This window comes from Schistocerca serialis, chromosome 4 (genome assembly GCF_023864345.2).
Source record: "Schistocerca serialis cubense isolate TAMUIC-IGC-003099 chromosome 4, iqSchSeri2.2, whole genome shotgun sequence".
NCBI classification, from domain to species: Eukaryota; Metazoa; Arthropoda; class Insecta; order Orthoptera; family Acrididae; genus Schistocerca; species Schistocerca serialis.
Window position 1 is genome coordinate 128,136,225 of NC_064641.1, and position 20,994 is coordinate 128,157,218.

The 20,994-nt window shown below is 43.0% G+C and overlaps 1 protein-coding gene across 1 annotated transcript in view; it reads left to right on the forward strand.

Moving 5' to 3' along the window:
• The first annotated feature begins 1,588 nt into the window (after positions 1–1,588).
• LOC126474117 (alanine--glyoxylate aminotransferase 2, mitochondrial) overlaps positions 1,589–20,994 on the forward strand; it is a 149,631-nt gene continuing 130,225 nt past the window's right edge. The window contains exon 1 of the mRNA XM_050101544.1: positions 1,589–1,698. Coding sequence (XP_049957501.1) covers positions 1,680–1,698 — 19 coding nt within the window. The 5' untranslated portion in view covers positions 1,589–1,679. The remainder of the gene's footprint in view (positions 1,699–20,994) is intronic.

Sequence of the window (20,994 nt, forward strand, 5' to 3'; positions counted from 1 at the left end):
AATTGTAGAGGGAGACCAAGAGGTGAATACAGTAAGCAGGTTGAAAAGGATGTAGGTTGCAATGGTTGTTCAGATATGAAGAGACTTGGACAGGATAGAGTAGCATGGAGAGCTTCGTCAAATCAGTCTTCGTACTGAAGAACAGAACAACAACATCTAAATCTACACACATACTCTGCAAAACACTGTGAAGTGCATGGCAGACGGTACTTAGTGTTGCACCATATGTCAGGGTTTCGTCTCGTTCCATTCTCGTTCGATTCGTGGAAAATCTGGTTGTTTAGATGCCTCTGTGCCCGCTGCAATTAGCCAAAGTTTGTATTTTCGGTCCATGCGGGAGCGATACGTAGGGAGTTGAAGTATATTCCTAGATTCTTCACTTGGTATCGGTTCTTCAAATGTTGGTAGGATTTCGTGGGCTAATTAGCGTCTACCTGTAAAGGACAGCCAATTTAGGTTTCTTTGCTTTTCGGTGATGCTCTCTCATGAGTTAAACATGTGACCATTCATTCGTTCGTACACAATCTCATTTGTAGAATCATTAGATTTCCCTAGTACCCTAGCAATAAACGGAAGCCTGCCACCAGTTTTACCCACGACTGAGGCTATCTGATCATTCCAATTCATGTCCCTACAAATTGTTGCACCCAGGTATTTGTATGAGTTTACCAATTTCAAATGCGACTAACTGATATTATAGTCATAGGATACTACATTTTCTCGTTTAGCGAAGTGCATAATTTTATATTTCTGAACAATTAACGCAACTTGTCAGTCTTTGAACCAGTTAGAAATATTATCAAGACCTGACTGAATACTTGTGCAGTTTCTTCCAGACAGTACTTCAGCACAGATAACTGCGTCTTCTATAAAAAGTCTGAGGTTACTAGTAATGTTGTCCGCAACGCCATTGATGTATCAAAAAGTTTCCGTTTGAGAGCGTTGCTGCAGCGTAGATACAACTAAGCGCCTTTCCCATGCAGGTATACAGGGTGGTCCATTGATAGTGACCGGGCCAAATATCTCACGAAATAAGCATCAAACGATAAAACTACAAAGAACAAAATTCGTCTAGCTTGAAGGTGGAAACCAGATGGCGCTATGGTTGGCCCGCTAGATGGTGCTGCCATAGGTCAAACGGATATCAACTGCGTTTTTTTAAAATAGGGACCCCCATTTTTATTACATATTCGTGTTGTACGTAAAGAAATATGATGTTTTAGTTGGACCACTTTTTTCGCTTTGTGATAGATGGCGCTGTAATAGTCACAAACAAGCTGCCAATCTTTGTAAAATTTTGAAGACTTACAAGATCTGATTGGATATTTCTGCAGCATTTTTTTCAGATAGCGCTTCGCTGTAGATAAGTACTTCACACGCAAAAAGACCGAGGTTACTGTTAAAGATCTGATCATTATTATTACTGCATTACAGATCCCATTACTACCTTAACGCGATCGAAGCTGGTTGTTTGTTACAGTGAGACTACCGAATCATGGCGGACTTGGGTCAGCAGAATCACCTTGGGACAGGCTCATTTGCAATTCATAACGTGCGACGCCACATTGGACGTAGCACTACTAGGCGACCTCGGAAGCGCAGGTAAGTGTTTGTGTTTGTGGTACGGCCCTTGTCGCAGTCATAGGCGATCTGTTCCAATGCGTTAGCGGTACGCGAAGATGAACCGGATAGCTGCAGGTTGGCTACTAATATAATCTTCTTTGATTGCTTTCATCTGTACAGAATGCATAATTAAGTAATAATTGCCAAAGTAGCAGAAGCACAAGAAATAGCATCTAGAATTGCAGCTAGCATCTGAAGATTTCAGCCAGTCGTTGACTACTTAAATACTAACGGAGTATCTCCCAGTATCTACTGTGCAGTTAGTAATCAGGCCATAAAAAGAATATTCGCGTTAGTAATTCCATCATTAACCATTCACTGTTGTAATAGTCCATTTATCATCGTCACATATTGTGCAAGCATACTTTCGTGCTTTGAGCAGCGTTGTCGATAAACAGTGTTGCTTTGCAGACATATTATTTTTGTAATTTGTATTTTGATATCTAAACATGCAGGTTTTCAGCGCCACTATCAACTTCACCACGTCATCTGTCGTAACCAATGTGCTAGTCTTGTGCAGTTGTTATTCCTACTCTAAAAGTGTGACTACAGATTTTCCATATCGTCTTGTTAAACGGAAGGTAACCTTTCGGATCTTCGTTCCGGTGTTGGTTGTTCAGATTAGCTATTGTCACTTTGACATTTCAGAATCATATGTGCGTGCGTGTGGCTCCAACTGTTAAAGTGTTAAGCCGTTCTGGAAAGTAAATTCAAAACAGTGAAATTTAAGAAATACACTGATAGGCCCAAATATTATGACCGCTGCCCACCGCGTCACTGGATCCCGCCTGCGGGCACGTGACGCGGTAACAAAAGTAAATAAGTGGAGCAGCCAAGGACGAGGGACCACCCTAGTCAAGATATGGGCTGCAAATGGGAAATCCATTAAGATAAGCGACTTTCGCAAAGGGTAGGTTATTATTACGCAGAGCCTGTGAACGAGTATCTCGAAAACGGCGAAGCTTGTCGAATGTTCATGTGCTACTGTCGTGGGCAGCTCAGTGAAACTACCACTAGGCACTAATTGTTGGGCGTCCACTACTCTTCACAGAACGTGGGATTCGCAGGTTTGTCTACTCTGTAAAGTAGGATAGGTGGTGATCTGTGGCAACTCTGGCAAAAGAGCGCAACACTGGTGCACGCACAAGTGTTTCGGAGCACTCCGTTCATCGTACATTGTTGAACATGGAGCTCTGCAGCAGACCACCCCTACGAGTTCACATGTTGACCCAACGATATGGTCAATTATGATTGCAGTGGGCTCGGGACCGTCGGGATTCAACAGTCGACCAATGAGAACGTGTCGGCTCTTTGGGTGTATTACATTTTTGCTACTCTAGGTCGATGGTAATCTCTACAAACACCGTCATCGAGGTAAACGGCGGCTCGAAACTTGCAGCGCGTCACGGACGCAGGCTGGTGGGAGCATTTTTTAAATATGGGTGACATTCTCATGCGCTTGCATGGGATCTGGGGTAGCAAAGCCCGTCTCACACAGAGTAAGGTTCTCCGCAAATTTGCTAGATAGCGCGAATGGCTGCCCGCTAGCTGGTGGGTGTGACTGCTGCCTCGCATTCTGAACCTGTCACACGTTGTATAGGCCCCCCATAATCCATCAAACATCTTCTCGAACTTAACTATGCCTGACTGATATTGGACCGTGTACGGCGCTGTTTGACGTGTTTGTGATGCTTAGACCGTGTCTCACGTGCTTGCGAGACATTTTGATCGACGGAAAGTTTGACAACATATGGGCTATACGTTCCCTTGTTGTGATATTTTAATGAACTGTCATTAGATGTTCAAGTAGAAGAGAATAAATTTTCGCACACATTACTTGAGTCTGCTTTTTCAATGTGAGGGCGAACTTATTAAACATTTCACTGTCCACCCACACGAAGTTCATGTAATCATCGTGTTCTGAATGTAACATTTCCGTTTACAGGTTTTCATGTGTATATTTCTCCTTTAAACCATCCCCAGGACAAGCTTCTTGTTTCCTTCTTTTTTAAACACAGTGCCGGACCCAGTGTTGGAAGTACATTACCCGCATTTGTAGCCATTCCCACTAGTGCCAAAATGCAACATACACGGAAAAGTCTGCTTCAAAAGTATGGTGGAATAGACAAGCTTTCTTGGTATGTGCACAGCCTTGTTTGACATATCTGTGGCTCGATAAGATCGAATTTGACAGACAAGTTTCCTCTTTCTCGAGGGCCTTAACGAGTTTTTGGAAGTTCATTGTGCATTTGAAGAAAGTTGTAATCATCGGGTTCTGAGAGTATTGGGCCTATTTCCTTTAGCGGATTTTCACGGATAAATCTCTCGTTTTAAGCCACTGCCTGGGCCAGCGTGTTGTTTTCATCATCTTCTTTAAACATGGCACCAAAGTCAATGCCAGAACTGCTTTGTCTGCGTTTGTGGCCATTCTCACTACTGTCAAAATATTCACGAACACAAACAGCGTCTGCTTATCAAGTGAGGTTACATTGACAAACATTGTGCGTGTACGGGCTGGCTTCGCAAATCCTCGACTAGATAATAGCTATTTTGCCAAACAATTTTGATCGTTTACGGAGGCCTTATGATTAGGTGCGGATTCTCGCACGTCTTATAGCTTCATTTGTCAACTTCATGATGAACTGCCTATCATTTCGCTAATGGTTATATTTATTATGATATTTCAGGATTAAGTAACCTGTCGCAAAAACTTCGGAAAGTTTTCAGTGAGAAATAGAGGTTGCTATGAATTTGCGTTTGTTGCATTTTAGGTCATATGTTGCTGCGTATGAAATGTAGCTAACACACTGCATTCTTCTTTAAACTTAATAGGATATTGCTGTCTATCAACAGTCCCCAGTAAATGGATCGTATATAAAGCGCTTCGTACCGAGCTCTCGCGCCAGCAAAAAAGCCAGAATAAAATACTCACAAAATTCCTCATAGCTTGCAAACGGTTTCGGATATAGAAACAAGATTTTGGCAAATGACAGTATGCAAATTGGAGAGTATTCCGCCAAATCAGTAATATGCTGATATAATCTACCGCGATATTTAAGCGACTACAGATTTTTTTCAAAGAAATGATGTAATATTTAAACGCCATCGATAGCTGGTGAATCGAAGATTACTTTGACTTCGGAACAACATTGGAGTAACGTTTCGCTTTAATTTTATACCAAGAACGAACATTTTCATAAACTATTGACTTATCTTTCCATCAGCTGCAGTTTTATGACTCTGTCGCAACTTAAACTGCATTAAAATGTTAGTGACATGAATATTTACAAATTTTCCTGTGTTTTTGATGAAAGAAAGATATGATTCGAACGTGGCAATATGGGAACTTAACGATTACTCAAAACTCTCCACTGATAACACCTCTCCACACAAAATTAAAGGTAATAAGAAGTCTGCCGAAAATAAATCGATACTTCTATTGAAATTTTAATGGAATCCTTTATCCAGAGTATCTTTAATAATAAATTATGTGGATTGACACTGGCCAAAGAATTTCATTTCTGTATCTCAAGGATATGACAAATATGAAAACATTTAAATTTGCAAAATTCAATCAACTATCCATCAAGGTGTAAACAGATTAACTATATCTTTGACAAACTAAAAGATGTTTGTAGTGAGAAAGTACTATCCCTCACACTGTATAGATGACACGCTATCTGCTGTTAATTGTTTTCATATTTCTTAGGTTATTGTGATATAGAAATAAAATCCGTTGTCCAGTTTCAGCCCACATCATTCGTTATTAAAAATAGACTGGGACATAGGATTTCGCCGAAATTTCGACAGAAGTAGCGATTTATTTTCCCCAGACTTATCATCACTTTTATTTTTCTTCAGAGAAACGTTATCAGTGATGAGTTCTGAGTAATATGTAAGAGCCCTTGTTGCCATATTAATCGGTTTCTTTCGCCAAAATAAAGCTGACTTAGTAAATATTCATCTCACTGACATTGTAATGCAACTGAATTGCGATAGAATCATAAATCATAACTGATGTAAAGATGTGTCAATATTTTATGAAAAATGCCCGTTCTCTGTATAAAAATAAAGTGAAATTTCTTCACAACTTATTGTTCTGAACCCACAGTAATTCTCGTTTCACCAGCTATTGAGAGCGCTAAAATGTTACATCATCTCACTGAAAAAAATCTGTAATCGCATGACTATCCCGGTAGACATGGAAGTTCTGCATATTCATCATATGGCGAAACACTCTTCTCAGTGCACACTGCCATTCGGCAAAATCTTGTTTCGATATCTGAAACCGTTTGCAAGATACAAGGAATTATGTGAATATTTCATTCTGGGTTTTTCGCTGGGGTGCGAGCTCGGGACAAAGCGCTTTGCATACTGTCCATTTCCTCAAGACAAGTGACAGATAGCAATACCTTTCAAAGCTTAAAGAAAAAACTAATATGTTAGCTACATTTCATACTCAGCTACATATGACCTAACATGCACCAAACACAAATTCATAGCGACCCCTATTTTCCACTGCAAACTTTCTAAAATTGTTGAAGTAGTTTGCTTAACACTAAAAATCGCAGAAAATATGATCATTAGTGAAATGATAGGCAGTTCATCATGAATATGATGAACGAAGCTATAAGATGTGCGAGAGTCAAATTTTGATAACTAACAGTTTCTTTACAATCGTTCGAGGAAGATCGCAGCTTGGCCGGCGGGTTCGTGACGCTCTGTTTGGTCTCGAGGGTTAACTGGCGTTGCCTCAAGATTCCCCGTCCTACAGGCTGCGAGGTCAGTCACAAAACAAGACTTCCGATTGGCCAGCGCAGGTAGCATGCAAGGAACCCGACTAGGCCTCACGAGAAAAGTAGCACAGTACCCATCACGAGAAACATGCACTGCTCCCTGGAGGGCAGCTGGCAAGCAGACGACAGAGCCCTCAACGGGTTGTGGGATGGGCTTAATCGAAGACACGCTGACAACTGCGAACCACCTGCATCCGTTCGTGCTTGATGTTTACCCCAACGGCGATGTCATCTTTCAGCAGTATAACTGTCCGTGTCTCCCAGTCACAACCGTGCTGTAGTGGTTTGAGGAGCGTTGTAATGAACTCACGTTGCTGTCTCCAGCGGCCAGATTCTCCTGAGATGAATTGTATGGAACCCATATGGGTCGCGATCGCGCGCCACCACCACATACGCAAATCAGAGGCCCGTTATTTACGAGAATTACAGGACCCGTGCGTAGACATCTAATGCCACATACCTCCACAAACCTGCCAACAAACCGCTGGATACCCGACACGCAGAATCAATTATGTACTTCGTTCTAAAGATGGACAAACGAGCTATTAAGCAGGTGGTCATAATGTTTTGGCTCATCAGTCTAAGCTTAATTCATTTCCAAAATTCTCAATGGTTTGTTCTATGGTTTTAACTGTGACTGGTTTTGTGTATGGCACATGGAAAATTGTTACTCACTCACTCACTGGTCGTACCGAACTCGAGAGTCCATTACCGCAGCAACGTATTTTCGCCATCTGCCCCTGTCTTGGGCTATTTCCTTCCATTCACCTTCAATACCTAGACTCCTCCAATCAGCCTTCAGATTGTCCTCCCATCTACGCCTCGGTCTCCCCACAGGACGTTTTCCCTCTAAGTGCCCTACCAGTACTCTGCGCGCTGCCCTGCCCTCATCCATTCGAGCTGCGTGGCCCGCCCATCGCAGCCCACGTGATTTAATAATACTGATTACGTCAGGACTTGAATAGAGTTCGTGAACCTCTTCGTTATGCAGTTTTCGCCTCTCTCCGCTAATGTCATCCCTTTTTGCTCCGAACATTTTTCTCAAAATTTTGTTTTCAAATACTCGAAACGGCTTTTCATTTTGCACAGTGAGAGACCAAGTCTCACACCCATACAGCATAACTGGTAGAATAATAGTTTTGTATATTCTAATCTTTAAATTCCTAGACAATATCCGTGATGAAAGTAATCTATTCAGTGAGAAGTAGCTCGCATTTCCAGCCCGTAATCTCTTCTTCAGTTCGGATTCAATCTCATTTCTCGAAGCGATATCCACGCTTACCTAGTTAAATGTGTTCACTTTTTCAAACTGCATGTCTCCAACTCTTAACATTTCCTGATCTACTGCTGTTGGCATTCTAGTAGTAACCAGGTATTTAGTTTCGTCTTCACTTATCCTTAGACCTACATCTTCACTAGCCTTGATTAACGCATTCACATTAGCTGTTACAGATTCTTTTCTATCGCTAATGATGTTTATATCATCTGCATACCCTAATATCTTAATATTTCCATTTAACTCCACATCCTCTGAATTATCTGCTGCCATTCGTACAATATATTCTAGGACTAAATCAAACAGGGCATCTTCCTGCTTAAGTCCGTTCTTTATTACAAATTCTCTGACTCCAATTTCCCCACGCGTACTCTACCATTTGTGTTTTTCAAAGTCGCTTCTATAAGTCTAACATACTTCTTTGGTATTCCAAGTTCCAAAAGAGTTCTGTACAATTTTGATTGCAATACTGAATAATATGCTTTTGTAACATCTATGAAAAGGTTATGAACTGGTTTATTATATTCCTATTTCTTTCCCAAAATTTGACACAGGGTGAATATTTGGTCTATAGTTGATCTGTTCCTCCGAAAGCCAGCTTGGTAATCCCCCACAATTTCATCTGCATATGTTGTAAGCCTGCTTAGCAGAATATTCGAGAAAATTTTGGAACATACTGGTAATAGCGATATCCCTCTATAATTACTACAATCCATTTTGTCGCCCTTCTTAAAAATTGGGATCAGAATCGACTCCTGCCACTCTTCAGGTATCATCTCTGAGTTCCATACTTTAGTTATCACTTTGTGAACTACTTCCACCAATTTCTGTCCCCCATTTTTAACTAATTCTGCAGTTTCCACCTGCATCCACTCGAAGTGCATTTGTCATAGCCTTGAACCCCTTCCTATATCCATTTATGTCTAGGTAAAGTTCCCTAATGTTTTTTGTTTTACTGTTTGTTTCCATTTTTTTAATCTGATTGTTCAAATAATCACTCTTCTTTACCCGTAGCCTACGACCAATTTCCCTTCTCAAGTTCAAGAACTCCTCTCGTCTTCTGTCTCCCATTCTATCCCAATCTAATCGCGCTTTTTTCCTTTCCTCTACCTATTCCTTGCATTCCTCATCAAACCACGGTTTCCTCCTGTTCTTCTTAATTGTACCTATTGTGACCTTCGCTGCCTCTTTGATATTATTCCTAACTGTGATCCATTGTTTATTTATATCCTCGTCTTGATCTTCGTGTGTCCTGAGAGCATCAAACCTATCTGAAATTTCTGTCATGTACCTTCTTCTAAAGTTTTCATCATTTAGCTTGTCAGTGTCCAATCTAACAAGTTGTGCATTGTGACACCTTGATGTTGCTGTAGATAGCCGTTGGTATACTTTGGCAACTACAAAAAAATGATCTGAATCGCAGTCTGCTCCCCTGAAAGTCCTAACATTTTCTATACTAGCGTGCCATCTCCGATCTACGAGAACATGATCAATTTAGTTTCGGGTGTGTCCATCTGGAGAGACCCAAGTTGCTTTATGAATGTCCTTCCTTTTGAAATATGTGCTCTCAACAATCATGTCTTTTGAAACAGCAAAATTAACCGCCCTTGCGACATTATCATTCGAAATGTTATGCAAACTTTCTTGAATATGGAATATTGTTAGATACAAATATGATTCAGTTAATTGCCTGAGGTTTAAAACTAATGAATGCTAACAGTGTTATTGAAGGAGCTCGCAGGTGGTTTGTTAATCTGATATTGTTTATTTGTGTGTTAAGAACTTCGTCAGTAGTTTTTAAGACCAGACGGACGGTAGTACTCCAGGAATATTATCTACCCAACCTACGTCAGAAAAGGCCTTAGAAGGCCCAACAGTACCGATCATCCACCAATTCAGTCAGCCGATAGGCATCACTGGATGCTGATATGGAGGAGCACATGGTCAGCACACCGCTCTACCGGACGTTGCGTCTTCGTTACCAGAGCTGCCACTTCTCAGCCAAGCAGCTCCTCAATTGATCTCTCAAGGGCTGAGTGCATTCTGCTTGCCAACAGCACTCGGCAGCCTGGACGGTCACCCGACCAAGTGCTAGCCAAGCCCAACAGCAGTTAACTTTGGTGATCTGCCAGGAACCGTTGCTACCACTGCGGCAAGGCCTTTGGCAGAAATCTTACATAGGTTATTTTTATTCCATGCTACAACGTTCAGACCTGTATAAAATGCATGTTTGGCCATCAGCTGCTTTTATTTTAAACCCAAATATCAACCAGTTTTAGTCATGGACCATCTTCACAGATAAGGGTTGCAATTGTTTAAGCCACAACATTACATTTTTCATTACTTAAATAATGTGTAGAGCATGTCATGAATATCAGAATGAAGAGAGACATTGCTCTGTGTACACTTCGTATTAGTATGTTTGCTTCTAAAAGTCCTGTGTCACATATTGATATTTATTACGTGCTGTACACGTCATTTAAGTAATAACAAATGTAATGTTGTGGCTTAAACCCTTTTGACCCTTTTCCGTGAAGATGGTCCGTGACTGAAACTGGTCGATATTTGGGTTTAAAATAAAAGCTGCTGATGGTCAAACTCGCGTTTTATACATTACTTGACGGCCGTTGATAGTAACCTTCCAAAAATGAAATTTAGACACTCAGATAGGAACGCATGGGGCCCCTCCACGCCCACATCAACGTGGTGACCAAACCAAAAGTTCTACTGTCACCCCCGTATAACATATTAGTTTCTGAATCAGGAGTCACAGGATGCGGGCTGTGATGTTATCTAGATTACTCATTAACATGGCCCATGAGGAGATAGAAAGTGGACGAAAGCGATCGAAGAGTAGCAGTTGTAAGGGCAGAGGAAAAAAAGAGCCAAGGCAAGCGCCAAGGGAAAAAAACCTCTGCGACAGTAGGACGGGTAGTAAGGGCAGTAGCGGCTTGCTATCTGCGACAGTGCATCCAAGGTGTGGTTATGTTAGTGCTAGGTACCGTGCATCGTTACCTTTGTCGTTGCGGATGTTCGTTGTGGGGCTTGCTGCGTCCCTGTAACAGTTCAAGGTTGTCATACATTAATGGACGATCGGTCATAGATCGGCTCACAGTGTAGGGGGTGGCTGTGGATGGTTTGCATGCTGTACGGTCTCCCTGAGGTTGCCTGTTTTTCGGCGGGTCGAGCATCTGGGGTTACCAGTAGTAGCTGTGTTGCAGGGGCTCCCCAGTACTGTCGTGTTAGCGTCCTATGGACCATAGATGTTTAGTTCCTTGCCAATAGTCTCTCTGGTCTATTATGTTTCCGTCTAGTATTATGTACTGTATATACGAGGACTTGTCGGAAAATATGTTCCGATCGTTGTAAAGTGAAAACCACTGTGGAAATGAAGTCTTCCAAAGACGTGCTGGGTAGCGTCTCTAGTATGTCCATTGATCGCTGAACGTCACTCTTTTCAGTTCTGAGCGCACAGTGAGGACATAAAGTTGCCTAAAAAATAGTGTGTTCCCTAAGTATGAGGGCCTGGTGAGAGATTTCACCTGATGTCATGCAGCCCACATAACGTAACTGTCTCACGTTTCGTTTTTCACGACACGTCGCGGCCCCACTCTGCGGTAATGAAGATGCTCCTGCAGCCTTTCGATGGGAATTGTTTGGTCACCCACAACACAGCCCTTAATTGTCTCGTTCTCAGTTTCATTCCTGATCACATGAAGCGCTGGCTATGAAGACAAAATTTTGGCACAGACAACGAGCTGTAGACGAGCGCAGAGAGTTGTCGGAAAGCACTGGCGGCTGCCTTCTATGACGAGGATACTGGAAAGTTGTTACAACGCTACGACAAATGTCGAAGTCGGAGCGGCGATTACATTGAGAGGTAGCTGTAAAGTGTACCTAACTATTGCAAATAAAACATTTTTGATTTTCACAGTGATTTCGCGACCCATCGGAACTTTCCGAATAGCCCTCGTATAATGGAATGTAGATTGGATTTTACAGCTCATCGGCGACGAATTCAGTAGAGACGGAACAGTACCTCATATGGACACGAATGGACAAAGAAATTGGCGCGACGTATTCAAGGAAATCATCCTGGTACGAGCCTTCAGTTGTTTAAGGAAGCAACGGATAACCTAAGGCTAGCGCGCACAGGTGATTTATTGTCACCGTTACTGTTTCGTCACTCTTGTCCAGTCTGTGGATGTATACGTAGACGTGCACATGTTACGACGTGATAGCAGGGTGAGACTTTTGTCTGCCGACCCGCAAACAAGTCCGAAAGAAAACTGTCTCTGCGCCGCTAGGTTTTGATAGCTGCGTGCGCACGGGCGACAAAACCGTCACTCTCCGTGCGTTCTCCGCTTCCCATTTGCTTTCCGGTTACAGACACAGTGACACGCAAACATGGCATCAACGGGTTCCCACATGTGACTGTGCACGTAGGCGATTTCGATAATGATATTCTCATAGAAGAAGTTGAGAAAAGACCAGCAAGTTCCGGCAAAAAATTGACGGATTATTCGAACATAAACATGAAAATAAAAGCATGGTAAGAAATCAGTCGAATAATATTTTTAATTGTTTGCGACAATTTGTGTTCAGCTGGACAGACAATCTCAAGCTCTTTCGAAAATATTTTTAAAAATTCTTTTGACGTCGAAGTGTATGAAACATTGTGTAAAACTTATTAGCATGTCACTCCAAAGGGGTGTGTGTACTACTCTTTTTTATATTATCTTTCACCATTCATCTGTTCGCAAAATGCGTATCGACAAATAACGATTGGATTTCAAAAATAGTTTTGTCGTATTTCTTGAGTGCACGTGTCTTTTCTCATGTAACGTGACAATGAAGGAAACTTTTAATCACGCTAACATGAATCAACCGTAAGTTAGGGGGAGATATGAACCCTGCTCTTCCCGCTCAGCAAGTGCTGTACCTTAACCAGTAATTGGTAAGCAAAGTAGAAACACGAAAGTAAGTAGCAGCATTTCTTTTCGACGTTAAGGCTCACAATACATTGATGAAGAAAAACATTATGACCACTGTCCACCACGAGGCTGAATGCCTCCTGGTGGTATTGCGGACACGTGACGCAGTAAGGAAGGAATGCAAGCGGGAGAGTCATTGTAGTGAAGATACAGGCCGCAAGTGTGGAAATCCATTGATATAAGAGGTTTAGACAAAGGGCATATTATTGTGGCGCTGCGGCTGGAAACCGCTGGGTCCTGACCAACATACACTACTGGCCATCAAAAGTGCTACACCAAGAAGAAATGCAGATGATAAACGGGTATCCATTGGACAAATATATTATACTAGAACTGACATGTGATTACATTTTCACGCAATTTGGAGCATAGATCCTGAGAAATCAGTACCCAGAACAACCACCTCTCGGCCTTGATACGCCTGGTCATTGAGTCAAACAGAGCTTGGATGGCGTGTACAGGTACAGCTGCCCATGCAGCTTCAACACGATAACACAGTGCATCAAGAGTAGTGACTGGCGTATTGTGACGAGCCAGTTGCTCGGCCACCATTGACCAGACGTTTTCAATTGGTGAGAGATCTGGAGAATGTGCTGGCCAGGGCAGCAGTCGAACATTTTCTGTTTCCAGAAAGGCCCGTACAGGACCTGCAACATGCGGTCGTGCATTATTCTGATGAAATGTAGGGTTTCGCAGGGATCGAATGAAGGGTAGAGCCACGGGTCGTAACACATCTGAAATCTAACGTCCACTGTTCAAAGTGCTGTCAATGCGAACAAGAGGTGACCGAGACGTGTAACTAATGACACCACATACCGTCACGCCGGGTGATACGCCAGTATGGCGATGACGAATACACGCTTCCAATGTGCGTTCACTGCTGTGTCGCCAAACACGAATGCGACCATCATGATGCTGTACACAGAACCTGGATTCCTCCGAAAAAATGTTTTGCCATTCGTGCACCCAGGTTCGTCGTTGAGTACACCATCGCAGGCGCTTCTGTCTGTGATGCAGCGTCAAGGGTAACCGCAGCCGTGGTCTCCGAGCTGATAGTCCATGCTGCTGCAAACGTCGTCGAACTGTTCGTGCAGATGGTTGTTGTCTTGCAAACGTCCCCATCTGTTGACTCAGGGATCGAGACGTGGCTGCACGATCCGTTACAGCCATGCGGATAAGATGCCTGTCATCTCGACTGCTAGTGAAACGAGGCCGTTGGGATCCAGCGCGGCGGTCCGTATTACCCTCCTGAACCTACCGATTCCATATTCTGCTAACAGTCATTGGATCTCGACCAACGCGAGCAGCAATGTCGCGATACGGTAAACCGCAATCGCGATAGGCTACAATCCGACCTTTGTCAAAGTCAGAAACGTGATGGTACGCAATTCTCCTCCTTACACGAGGCATCACAACAACGTTTCACCAGGCAACGACGGCAACTGCTATTTGTGTATGAGAAATCGTTTGGAAACTTAATTCATGTCAGCTCGTTGTAGGTGTCGCCACCGGCGCCAAGCTTGTGTGAATGCTGTGAAAAGCTAATCATTTGCATACCACAGCATCTTCTTCCTGTCGGTTAAATTTCGCGTCTGTAGCACGTCATCTTCTTGGTGTAGCAATTTTAATGGCCAGTAGTGTATATGGAAAACACTGATGGGTGCCTCATCCATAGCTGGCTTACTGCTGGTTCGAATTCTGTTTGTCTCTTGAATATATAGACCTTTAGAATGAAGAATTGCTAGTATTTCGCTTCCCGTCCGAGTAGGCGACGGTTTCTATGTTGCTTAATTGGAATGATCGTGGTATATGTATTTTAAAGTACCCGGCGTCCCCACTAAACAATGTCTCGTGTTAACCACAGTCAATTCCAAATCGTAGAGCAATGACGTACAATGCTTAGCACTGAATGCACGGTTATTGCTGATACCAACGTACAGATAGGCTAGAACTGACTTGCTGGTCGAAGAGTGCTGCTGTTTAGATTGTCGCAGAGGAAGCTGAGTAGCACAGTCACTGTATGGTAGTGGTCATGATACTAGACTGTTGCATGGAGGGTTGAAGTAAAATTTTAATTTCTGTATTCGGTTCGAGTACATTCTAGGGAGGCAGTTCGCTCTGCACTCTTGTATGAGTAAGTGATGAATAAACCTTCGTTAAGTGATTTTAGTGTTCGTCATTCATCTAATTACACCTTCTTCTACGTGACAATATGAACATCGAATATTCCAGAATACACAAGTATTAGAAACTTCGTGAACCTTCTAGAAATGATTAGTATTAAACAACAAATGTCTGCTGCTCATGGGATTTGAAATGGCAGTCGGCAACACACTAGTCAGTAGCACTAACCGCTGCTCCACAATGTGTGCAGTATAGTTCGCAACATACGCTGTACAATACACAGAGAAATGACGCGGTATTAATGAGCATTACCCGCTGTTGTTACACTGTATTTTTCTTATCTTTTCTCTCGATGAATTTCGTTATTGTCACCAAGCACTGTTTTTACGAAGTTTTTATAATTTATAAATGCCGGGGCGCTTCTACGCCTTGTCTAACGATTTCTCTTTTTCTACCGCCACAGACTGTACTTTGTTTCAGAAATTATCACAAAAATGAGCGAGTCAAATATTCATTGTTTTCAGACGTATTCTCTGCTCGCGACAAGTCCCGTGATCGATGTCTTTCCTTATTGGGAATCCTTGCAACTCGTACTTCGGCGAAAATTGAGCCCATGTGCTACTTCTCCAATGTTTCTGACTGTGTTGCTTTTGGTATACTTTCCTCTGTTCTTCTATATCTACGTGACTACTATGCAATTCACAATTAAGCGCCTGCCAGAGGATTCATCCAACCACCTTCCTGATCTGAAACAAAATAAAATAATCAGATATTAGTGTATTGGAAGTACAATCTGGACTCGCCAGTGGGTCTGATCACCTTGCAGTGTTGGGGCGCAGTATCCTGGTGTTCAGGATGGGGAAGTGCGGCTATGTGACGTTCCAAACTTTCCTCGAAAATCACGAGCCAGTTGCTCGAATCTTCTCCCAGTGGCCAGGTATCTAGGTTACACGACAGAGTTCTGCCGTCAGCAAATTCCCCTGTTGGGAACCAGAACCGTGGCGGCCAGGTGCGTGGAGTGTAGTGTAGGACCACGTTCTCACCTACGCGCCTGTCGGTGTTCGAGACTGTCACGCCAATCGTCTGCTTGTAAATGCTGAAACACGCGCGCCAGTGCGCACGCAAGAGTGTTGTGTAGAGTTTCCTCAGTTCTGAAGTCTTGCGTGCCGTGGGTGCGGCGAGTACGTTAGTTGTAGCCGCGTTCCGTGCGAAAACTGAGCAAGCAAGTAATATTATCAGTACTATAGCAGTAGGGATGTTGCATCTATGTTCATGGACATAAAAAACACATGTTACTTGGGTTAAGGAGTACAATTACCATCACAATTATATTTCCTTGACTATAGAACTGCAAGACAATTACCCAGTTATCGAAACTACACATATCAAAACAAATTTTGCAGCACCCCGGTTCCCAGAACTCCTGAAGACAGACGTTGACTGTGGATATTGTATCACAGACACAGTTCCTTTGACTGTTCAGAGATGTCACTAAACCCGCCCAAAGATGTTAACAACCATGCATGAGCAGCGCCTGTTAGACGGAGGGGTCCGACAGCCGATCAGTTCCAGTCATTCCACCAGGAAGGAGGCACACGGATCGTGTTGTCTGCAGTTCAACCATGCCTGGACGGCCAATACCGCGGTTCGATCGCGTTCGCATTGTTACTTTGTGTCAGGAAAGGCTCTCAACAAGGGAAGTGTCCAGGTGTCTCAGAGTGAACCAAAGCGATGTTGTTCGGATATGGAGGAGATACAGAGAGACACGAACTGTCGATGACATGCCTCGCTCAGGCTGTCCAAGGGCTACTACTGCAGCGGATGACCACTACCTACGGATTATAGCTCGGAGGAACCCTGAAAGCAACACCACCATGTTGAATAATGCTTTTCGTGCAGCCACAGGACGTCGTGTTACGACTCAAACTATGCGCAATAGGCTGCATGATGCGCAACTTCACTCCCGACGTCCATGCCGAGGTCCATCTTTGCAACCACGATACCATGCAGCGCAGTACAGATGGGCCCAACAACATGCCGAATGGACCGCTCAGGATTGGCATCACGTTCTCTTCAGCGATGAGTGTCGCATATGCCTTCAACCAGACACCCGTCCGAGACGTGTTTGGAGGCAACCCGGTCAGGTTGAACGGCTTAGACACACTGTCCAGCGAGTGAAAGGTGGAGGTTTCAAAATGTGTGTGTGAAATCTTATTGGACTTAACTGCTAAGGTCATCAGTCCCCAAGCTTACACACTACTTAACCTAAATTATCCTAAGGACAAAAACACACACCCATGCCCGAGGGAGGACTCGAACCTCCGCTGGGATCAGCCGCACATTCCATTACTGCAGCGCCTTGGACCGCTCGGCTAATCCCGCGCGGCGCGATTTTGGGGTGGCATTATGTGGGGCCGACATACGCCGCTGGTGGTCATGAAAGGCACCGTAACGGCTGTACGATATGTGAATGCCATCCTCCGACTGATAGTGCAACCATATCAGCAGCGTATTGGCGAGGTATTCGCCTTCATGGACGACAATTCGCGTCCCCACCGTGCACATCTTGTGAGTGACTTCCTTCAGGATAACGACATCGCTTGACTAGAGTGGCCAGCATGTTCTCCAGATATGAAACCTATCTAACATGCCTGGGATAGATTGAAAAGGGCTGTTTATGGATGACGTGACCCACCAACCACTCTGAGGAATCTACGCCGAATCGCCTTTGAGGAGTGGGACAATCAGGATCAACAGTGCCTTAGTGAACTTGTGGATACTATGCCACGACGAATACAGGCATGCATCAATGCAAAGAGGACGTGCTACTGGGTATTAGAGGTACCGGTGTGTACAACAATCTGGACCACCACCTCTGAAGCTCTCGCTGTATGGTGGTACAACATGAAACTTGTGGTTTTCATGAGCAATAACAAGGACGGAAATGATATTTATGTTGATCTCTATTCCAGTTTTCTGTACTGGTTCCGGAACTCTCTTAACCCAGGTGATGCAAAACTTTTTTGATGTGTGCATTTAAGAATGATTTATTGCCGGATATCATCACGGAGAAAATCAGTTGGAACGACACGGTTATAAAGAAGAGCATTTATGCAGTGGAACGTGTTACAGTTGATCTAAGATTTTAGGAACGTGTCACTCGCTCAAAGATTTAAATTTTACTACAGCCGCTTTCACATCGTCGGTGTCTCATATAATTCTCAACACATGCAAAGTACTTTGGGATGCATGCGGCCAAAGCTCATAAAGGTAAATAATTAAAAGTATTGTATTAACATTTTTTATTTACGAGATTGTTGAAAATTATATGGAAGAAAATTCAGACAAACGTCCAAGTAAATTTTTTAGTCACATCACTGCTTAAAAGCAAGTAGAAAGCCTCGCTATTGTTAATTCCCCGTGGTCAAATAATTACGATATTGGTCGTTAGGTCCGTTAGGGGAAATCGAGCCTTGACCTGGAACAGAAGTGTGAGACCGCTGCAGATGTAGAAGGAGATGAAGGAGATCAAAGGTGTTGAAGTATGGAACGGTGTTGGTAATTGACTTTACATATAGTATTGTCACACTGTTTAGTGAAAGTTTTCAGCAACGCTTGGAACCTTTTGATGCACGCTAAATAAAAGAAATTTGTAGTACGACAAAAAGAGACCTGCCACTACGTTTACGGTTAAAAACATGTTTCAGTTACTCTGTAAATGAGCGTCGTAAGCTTTCTATCACTTTTCCTTTTCTTACTAAAATTACAGTGGACTCCGAGAACAGTTGGCTTCCCATACGCGATCAGTTTATCATAAGCTCCAGTCTTTAAATTCTAATTTATATAGTCTCTGGATCTCTATTTCAACAAGTAGTGTTGCTCTTTGTACATATGGTATTTATAAATTCTGTCAAAAAGACCTATGTCCAACAATGGGAATCCGCCACGATCGTGTCGCATACTGTAGCTTACTGATAGCAATCTGCAAAAGAGTACACCACTATCCCGTCGGGTATTGTAGGCAACTGACAGAAGAATCACCGAGCGCGCACACACAACAGCACGCGTGACAAGGTGACGCGGCTGGCGTGTTCTTCTAAAATGCGGTAGCTGGCAAAGATAAGGGTAGTGAGAGGCAGATTCCTAAAAATAATAATATATATTGTATCGATATTTATGAAAGATATCGATATTATCGAAACAAAAAGACTATATTTCGATATAGCAGACGATATTTTCAATATTTACAGAATTTAAGAAAAGTCGACCGAAGTCACAGAAATGATTAATAAACATTTAAAAATTGACAAACATCTTACTACATCTAATAGTAACCAGTAAAACACACACAGTGTACTATAAAATCACTTATTTAAAAAAAACTCAAATTAATGAAACCAATAATCATCACCGATAACCACTAATAGAACTCTCTGAGTACGTTATTTTTACAGTGCGTCTATTTTTTCTTGATCCTGGCAGTCAGGGGTAAGAGAAGCGCACATTCTGCCTCATAGTTGGGAGCAGGGAGTGGATGAGTTCCACCATCTCATACAGTGCAGTCACGAAATTTGTGCATTTTGCACGTTGTACCTGTCATTTGGAGTGGTAGAAATGACAAACAGGAGTAACAAGATTCCATGAATACGCAGTATAGTTGCATTTATATTCAAATCTGGTGCTCATTTGTTGTACTGAACATAAAGTAGAATTAAGCCCATTGTAAGACATTTACTGACAGACTGCCAAGATTGGTAGCAGCTCGAATGGGTAAGAAACCTGCTAGTGAGAACTATTGTGCATGTGCATCAAGAGAAGACAGGCAATAAAAATATTGCTTCCGATATTCAGTATCAAATATCCATTAATCGTAATACCAGTAGTGTAAATATTGCCTTTATGTATCGTTACTATTTTGAAGCTATATTGATATTCTGATATATCATTATTGTTTGCCCATCCCTATGTACGAGGCACACCTGACCGCACACCTGCATGCTTACTTGAGACTGCATTCAGACTGGGATTCTTGCGCGCGGATCAGTATGGTTTGTCTTAAAACACGCAGTAGGAGTGTCCGTGTAAAGACCCCTAAACAAAGAGTACTGAGTAATAGGTGTAAATCAAAGCGTAGGGATATAGATAGAAAGAAGCTGGATGAAACGTGTTTGGCTGTCAAAGGACCAATGCGGTGAAGCTTTCAGTGACTACCGTAGCAGAATATTGTCAAACGATCTTGCAGAAACTGCGTGCAAGAAGAATGGATATGGTTGTGGATCCTTCAGCGGCCGACCACGTTCTACGAAACAGGAATTGATCATCTCGTCTCCCAGCGGGATAAATGTCTTGAGGGATGTGGTGGTTACTTTTGAACCATTCCGTCGTTCATTTCGGGGGTGTTCGGTTTTCATTTGGTTGTCGCTTATATTAGCGTTATCTGCCAGGTTGACAACATGAACAGCGAGGGTCCCAACACACTTCCTGTGGCATACTCGACATTAACTTCGTCTCCGCCAGTCGCTCTCCATGCAAGATAACATGCAGAGCGCTCCCTCGAAGAGCGAAACAATTCGTCACGCTTCTGTTCACGATACTCGAGAAGAGAACGCTACTGAGACGCTCGTCAATCTACAGTGGCAGACCCTATCAGACCACCGCCGTGGTCTGCGGTGAGGTTCACTGTTGGCATTGCTAGACCTTACGTTCCAAGAAGAGCCCAGCCACAAATTACTGCCTCACACGTACGGCTAACGAAACGACCACGAGGAGAAAATGAGAGCTCTTTACTCACACGAAGTGCTGACTGCCATTGACAAGGGATTTCAAATTGATTCCGCATTTGTTACTTATAATCCGTCTTGATTGCAAAAATGTTTATTCACATGACCGGTTTCGGTTCCTCTAGAACCAACTTCAGATCTGCAATTTCGGTTGCAGGAGTAACCCGTCAACACTCAGCAACCTTCACATGCTGCGTCACATTCGGTGAAGGTTGATGAGTGTTGACGGGTTACTCCTGCAACCGAAATTGCAGATCTGAAGTTGGTTCTAGAGGAACCGAAACCGGTCATGTGAATAGACATTTTTGCAATCAAGACGGATTATAAGTAATAGTGTATAAAAAGTGATTGCGGTATCCCTGCAGACATCACGTCTGCTTTTGCAAAGATTCCGTGTTTCT